At 52.7% G+C, this 7344-nt stretch overlaps 1 protein-coding gene across 1 annotated transcript in view; it reads left to right on the plus strand.

Annotated features, from left to right (window-relative positions):
* Positions 1–6333, plus strand: part of NEURL1 (neuralized E3 ubiquitin protein ligase 1) — a 266866-nt gene extending 260533 nt beyond the window's left edge. The window contains exons 5-6 of the mRNA XM_065407292.1: positions 4258–4404; positions 6092–6333. Coding sequence (XP_065263364.1) covers positions 4258–4404; positions 6092–6333 — 389 coding nt within the window. The remainder of the gene's footprint in view (positions 1–4257; positions 4405–6091) is intronic.
* Positions 6334–7344: the final 1011 nt, after the last annotated feature.

The following is a 7344-nucleotide window of genomic DNA, read 5'->3' on the forward strand; positions in this document are numbered from 1 at the left end:
AAGGACTGAGCACCTCCCACTCCCACTGACTGAAATGGAAGATGTGGGGGCTGAGCATCTCTCAGCACCAGGCTGGCATTCTTGTATATTTCCCGAGGAGGGAGCAGGCAGACTGGAGGGAGGCCATGACTTACACCAACATACCCACGTCACGTGCACTTGAGAACAAGGCTGATGCCCTAGGTCTCTGCAGACCTAGCCGCCTTGTCAGTTCGGTGAAGATAACACTGTGCAGACGCCGACTGAGTTGGTTAGAACCGCAGCTTCTGTAGTGGCTTTTCTATGTGCCGCCTCCTAGCAGATGGGAGGAAGAGTCACCAAACGGTGCTGTCTGTGGCAGATGAAAACAGGGGCTCTAGGATAAAGGCAGGAAGGTTGGTTGCAGGGCTAAATGACAGGACTGGGAAACACAGCAGGTCTGGAACCTGGGAGCATCTAAGCTGACAGTCTGCAGTTCCCAGAAAGGGACCTTTCGGGTCCTTCAGAATTTATCATAATAGTGTCAGCTCCCTGACAGTCCTGCCTTGGCACATTGCAGAATCAATATGAAGGAGCTGAAATGTTCCAAAAAGGTAATAAAATGTGTGTGACGCATCCCACGCCCACCAGGGTTACAGAGCATGTTCCAGGAGAAGGCAGCAGTTATCAATAGAAACATTTGGTCACATGCAGGCTGATACTCTCGATATTAGGTTACTGTATGCTCTCACACCCTGCCTCAGCAGTAGCTATGTTACAGTGCTGGACAGAGGTCATGGTTTGGTGTTATCTGATACCATAAGGGCAAAACACCAGGGGCGTAAGGAACAAGTCCCATGCTGGTTTTGTTGTGCACTCTGAGAAGAGCAATGAACCGTGCCAGGTAATATTTCCAAGATCCGTTGGCTGCCTGTGTTAACCATCCCAATTTAAAAGAAAAACACACAGAGATGTTGAGTTTTATAATCTACATGGCTGCCCCGTATGGTTTGGAGCAAGATGATTAAAATTCTATTACAGGCAGCGTAGAATGCTTGATTTAACAGGACATGCCCAGCCCTTATGGCCAGCGATGACTTGACAGGCTCCGTCCTATCCAGAGACCCAAATCCAGCTCCCAGAGATAAAGCTCACTCAAGTCAGAAAGTAACTTGTCTCCAGGGAAACGGAGACACTCACAGGATAGCAGCTGGAATTTTCAAAGGAACCTAACCGAGTGAGGCACCCAAATCCCTTTGAATATCTGCCGACCTCACCATGCTCTGAGAAGAATTTAGTTAAAGTTTCTCCAGCTTTGAAGATGTGATGTACACGATACGTGCTAAGTAATATCATTCATATAATAAAATACACAGGGATTGCTGAAACACAGCTACTTCTGGGGTGGAACACAGCAGCTGTTTAACAGCGCACAGCAATACAGCTAATAAACATTCTGACACTGGGTAGCTTGTTCGTACCTATTAAACTCACCTTTTTGGCAGTGTGAAATGCTGTGTATGTGCCGAGGTTTAGCCTCAGTAACATCTCCAAGTGAGGAGGTAGTTGTGTAAAGGAGAGACAGACTTTCAGTACTTATGTTACTTAAAGCGTCCTGCTGCTCTTACTGCCGGTCACCTCCAAGGCTGCATCCAAACAGCATTGCTGAAATGCAGCCACCTCTGAGAGTGGTGCCCACAGCCATCTGTTACACAGCACGCTGCCGAGAGAGGGGAAGGCATAGTACAATCAAGGACGTTGTGGGAAAGGCCTTCTCTTATGAAAAGGGCCATGGCCATGAGATCTTCAGCGTCCAGGCAGAGGAGAGAGGCCCTTGCTTTTTATGATCTGTCGGAAAGACTTGCTGTGCACAGTAAAGTGACTGGGAAAGAGGTCTGTACCATAGCTTCCTAGCGTATTTCAGGAGCAATTCAGCTGACAGCGGAAGAGGAATTCCGGCACTGCTCACTTCGGTGTAGAAGACGGTGCCTGACTTTTCCAAAGACAGTTTGGCCCTCGCATCATAACTGCCCTCTGAGGAGCTCAGTGCACTTTAACCACACTGATGAATAAGCCATGCAACTCATCTCTTATCTCCACTTCGCAAATCGCCTCTGGGCCTAAACCTGCCTGGGTGACTTGTCTCAGGTCTCACAGCAAGTCTGTGTCAGTGCAGGAACAGAACCTACAGTCCCTGTTCTTCAGCGACCCAGTCCTGTGTTCTGGGTGTATTTCCTAGCTGTCTGTTGCCCAGAGGCATGTGCACTCTGTCAGAGCAGGAATGTAACGAGTCGGAAAGGCGTTTAACAGAGTTAGAAGTGAGACAAGTAACTCCACACGCAGTGAGCCAGGTGGGCCAGGACTTCATTTCACTTGCTCTTCGGTGGTGTCGACAGGGAAACTGAGGCAGAACAGGCTAGTTTTCTTTCTGCACCTCCCATCCAATGCCCTTCTCATGGAGTGCACCTTGGCTACATTAAAAATGGGTCAGATACCTGGCTGATGGCTGACATTTGATTACATTCCAGTTGTCTACAGGAGGCTTTTGGGTGGCTCAACCTGCTGGACTCTAGGATTTGTTTGTAGCCTGGTTTGACTACCAAGTGCAGCTAGCCTTACCCAGCCCCCACAAGGAAATTGAAGCAAGATGCTGTCCACAGGACTGTTTTCCTGGCCTCCTGGTGCTTTTTCACTTGAAAGCAGCCACCAACTCATTGAACTGTCCTGTAGATCCTGCTTTCTCAGCTCCATATATGGTAACATGAAGGACGCTAAGCGTCCGTGGGTATTTAAATTCTGGTCGGGAACTATCCCTGTTGTCTCTGCCACAAGAGACTGAACACCTTGGAACTCCAGACAAACCAGTTGCTCCTTTGTGCCTGCTCTGATCTCCATTAGCCATCCTCCCTCAGTCATTGGTAATATGGTTACCCAGCAGACCCTATCCACCTTCCCGGGGGAGGGGAAGTGGGGGGGACCCTTGTCACCATCTGTGATTGTCTGTATTTGCCTCTGGGGAGACATTTCAGCTGATTATTATCATAGCAACAGGACAAGAAGCAGGCTGAGCCGGAGTGAGCTTGTAATGCTGTCTCTGGGGCTGCTTCCCCAGCAAACAGTTGGAAAATGTGGGTCAAGTACCTTCTGCCTCCGGTGGCCTGGGAGCAGGCGTGTAGGCGTGTACTAGTAGAGGATTCCACAAACAGGGCCCTGTGACAGGCGAGTCCCAAACATAAGAAGGGATCACACTCCGGCCTGCCACGAAGTATGGGGCGTTGCATCTGCTTACTGCAGCACTCAGTGCCTGGTTCTCTTTGCCCCCAGCAGGTTTCCCCTTCGGCTGCTTGGCAGGCTCCTATCTACATGGTTTCTTAGGGGTCAGCTGCCCAGGCAGGGCCAATGAGTACAAATCTTTCCTGTCCTGTTTTCTCGTTTCCCAGTTTGAGTGCCTGCGTTAATTTGCTGTCTGTTGCCTTTGAGCACCAGCTGGCCATGTTCTCAGGTAACCCCCTGCCTGGACAAGAGGCTTCCAAACAGCTGCAAAGGAGTTGCCTTTTTTATAGGCAGGAAAGGGACACCAAGGGCGGTGATATGAGTCAGCTCAGGCCACACAGCACGTGGAGCAGGACAGAGATCGGAACTCGCGCTTTTCTGCCTGCCAGGCCCTTGGGCAGGCGGCTCTTGGCACCACCAAGCTCACGCCACGGCAACCAAGCTCTGGGGGTGTCCAGCACTCATTACCAAGGGGATAGCTCCTTGGGCTCCATTCCAGCCTGGCCGGCCGTCTGCTGCCTCTCCCGCTGGCCACAGCCCCATCCCTGGATGTGACGCTGCTGGGGCATGGGAGGGTGAGGCTGTGGGTGACGTTTAATGAAAAGCGACGTTTAAAACTGCAGAACTATTTACACTGGCTCAAAGGGATCCAGCTTATGTGTGCGTGTGGGGGGTGCGTTCAAACCTCTTTTAGGCCAGCTGATAGCAGCGGGGGGGGGGGGGGGACGGGAGGAAGGGGGCGAGGTGCCATCTTGTGCCTGGCTTAGGATGGGTTTGTTAGGACTGGAAACTAAGGGTTACGTTCTGGTCCAATTGAAGTCAATGGCAAAACACCCATTGCCTTCAGTAAGGCCAGGATTTCACCCCCAGCTCTCATTGTGATGGAACTTAACACGGATCAGAATGAGCGACGCACGCCCAGCCCCGGGCAGGTATCCCTGGGTGGGAGCAGGGCCTAGTGTCTGGAATAATCACATGGGGACAAGCTTTTTTAAAAACCACGGGTGTGCTTGTTTTATTGTCCAGGTTCCACCATATTGGCCGAGCGACTGGGCCCATCTACACCGAGCTCTCCCACTTCAGCCCCAAATTCCCCCACGGTTCTCTGCAGCGGGGTTTCGGATCCAATCCTGAGTACGTATGGCTCCGGTCTGCTCTGCAGCTCCGTCAGCGGTGAGTGTGCCCCGCCCACATCCGCGGGTCCCTGCCATGTTCTGCACTGCCACCCTTCCAGCTCCCCTGTTCAACGCCCAGTGGTGCGCTAAATGCACGGGGCGGCATCCATCTATGCACCTGTCAGCTCCCGAAGTGAGGGAGGGAGAAGTGCCAGAGACCCGTGAAGTCCCTAGGGGAATGTTTTTATGTGGAAGCCGCCCAGATGCCTTGATACTGGACAGCAATAATTGTGTAGCCTCTTTCATCATCAAAAATCTCAAAGGGGGATAACAACCTTTCTAGACTGTGTACACCCTCCTGTGAAATGCAGCTGCCTCTGGGGAGAAGCCTGGAGGCTGTTTACATTGCTATTCTGCACCAGGCCCCGTTACCATGAATCCCAGAGGCTGTCAGAAGTTTCCATCCAGCCTCACAATCTCTGAGTGAGGGAGGGAGGCAGAATTCCCGTTGCACCGAGAGGTTGTGGCTGTTTGTAGGAGGGTAGTGCCCCATGCCAGCTATGCACATCCCTGCCCAGAGAACTCACAATCTGTGACTTGCCCAAGGCCTCAGGCCCCTGCTCATGTCACCAAACAATGCACCAGTCTTAGAGCTGCTGCCGCCATCGCTCTGCCCTCCCTTCTAACCGTTAATCAGCAGCTAACCCATTTGGCAGCTTCCAATTTGCCCTCCGTAGTGAATGTACAGTGCTTGGACACTAGAGAGCTCCCTCTGTGGGCCAGCTGGGTGTGTGATCAGGCAGCCAGTTTTCCCGTTGGCCCCCGGTGCAGTGAGCAGCTGTTTCGTTGCAGTGTATTGGCCTAAACTCTAGGCAAACTGCACAGCTCTACTACTAATCCCATGACAAAAGCAGTGTTACCCATCCTCAGAATCTCTTGCATTTATATAGCCCCTTCCTTGCCAGGAGCTCTGCCCCCTTTCCAGACATACATTGGGCCTCTCACCACAGCTCAGGTGAGCTAGGTTCAGAGTTATGGTGCCCATTTGCCGAATGAGGGAAATGAGGCACAAAGAGGGGGAGTGACTTGCCCAAGGCCATGCAGTGCATCAGTGGCAGAACCGAGACTAAAGCACAAGACTCCTGCCTCTCAGGCTTGTGTCCTTAACACATGACCACCCTCCGTCCCAGCATGGAGACTCTGTGACCTGTTGTTAGAAGAACCAGATTTCTTAGGCTGTGTCTACACTACAGCACCTATGGTGGCATAGCCCCCTCGTGTACACGCAACATACGCCAATAGAAGTGGTTTTCTGGCAGCATAGGAACGCCATCTCCCCGCACGCCGTTAGCTCTGCTGCCCGAAGCCCTCTTCTGTCAGCATTGCTGTATCTGCCCCGCAGATTTGTTGGCAGAACAATGCCAATCCGGGGTGTGGGATTTTTCATGGGCTAGAGCAGAGCCCAGAGGAATTCTCCCTTCCTCAATGGTGCAGCATTGTGCATTGAGTCAGGTGCATTATGGCCTTTTCTCACCTTCTGCTGAGGCCTCAGCTATTGGACATGGTTAGCTGCAAAAGCTATTGAAGGAGACCTGTTAAATCACCCATTCTACCCCCTGCCTGTGCAGGGTGCTCCCTGCAGTACTAGGTGCACCAGGAGTCTGCTCTGACCGAGTCACTCCTCTCTCCCTAACCCTGAGACACTCATGACAGAGTAAAGAGCGACCGTGTTCCTTGCATTACAGGCACAGCTCCAAACTCCCCGGTCAGCATGCCGGAGTCACCCATCTCCCCATCTGGCTCAGGGATCTGGGGGGACGAGTGCACCATCTGCTACGAGAACATGGTAGATACCGTCATTTACTCCTGCGGACACATGTGTCTCTGCTACCCGTGTGGGCTGAAACTCAAGAAGATGGCCAACGCCTGCTGCCCGATCTGCAGACGGGCCATCAAGGATATCATCAAAACTTATCGTAGCACTTAGAGCAGCAGCACGGGTTGGGGGGGGGGCAGCCGTGAGAGGAGCGAGGGGGTCTCTGTCTTCACTCATCATTTGTGAAATTCAACATCGGCACCACCCCAAGGACGCTGGAGGCGGGGAGGGGAGGGTCCTGCTGGTGACAGCTCTTCCACTTCCCCTTGCCCCCAACGAGTTCTGAACGCCAGCACATCAGGGAAGTCAAGATGAACCACTCTTTCCAATGGGTTTTACATTTTAATCTCAAGAAAACAGCTGGAGTCGTTCTTCCTCTTCTACACCGTGCCCAGGGATGTCCCCGCCGCTCGGCTAGCGGGAAAGGTGCGGTGAGGCACACCTTCTGCCCGGTGGACAGCGACAGCAGGCAGCTGGTGAATGGCAGTAATACAGAGAAGAAAGTCGGCCTTTTGGGGGCAACTGACCCCATTTCACAAAAGCCTCTTAAAAGGGCAGGGCTGCGTGGGCCGTTCAGAAGAGCCGGGTGTCCAGCAGGAGTGCTGGCGGCAAAGGGTGTGACAGGGCGAGTCTGGCAGGAGATACATTATAAAGCCAAACCCAAACCCTTTTGCTGGTGGTGGAATAGTTCCCAGGAACCCTGCTCACTCGATGCTCTCCTGTGAGCGGTGGCTGGAAATCAACGTGCTGAGTGCCGTGTGGGGGGAGAGTGGGGCCCATGGATTTTTGGCACCGGGGGCAGCGGATGGGTGTGCAGCATGTGGTTCCTGTGAAAGACTCTAGTGTGGGCATGGCTCTGCGTGTCGCTGTCCAGCGAGGTGACGGGGTTATGTTTTCAGCAGCCTTGCCCCAGCGACCTGGCTCCTTGTGGCACTGCAAGACTATAACCCCACTGCACCGATGCTTGCTCCTGAGTTCTCCCTGCCCTTCACAAGCCAAAGGCCTCTCCCCCGACCCCCTCAATCAGCACTTGCAAAAAACACTGAGGAAGAATGTCTACACCCGCCCCCCCACCAATGCTCTGTTTTTATGGTAGAGTGTTAAATGTCTCTCTTTGCTTTA

The sequence above is a fragment of the Emys orbicularis genome, chromosome 7 (genome assembly GCF_028017835.1).
Source record: "Emys orbicularis isolate rEmyOrb1 chromosome 7, rEmyOrb1.hap1, whole genome shotgun sequence".
Lineage (NCBI taxonomy): Eukaryota > Metazoa > Chordata > Testudines > Emydidae > Emys > Emys orbicularis.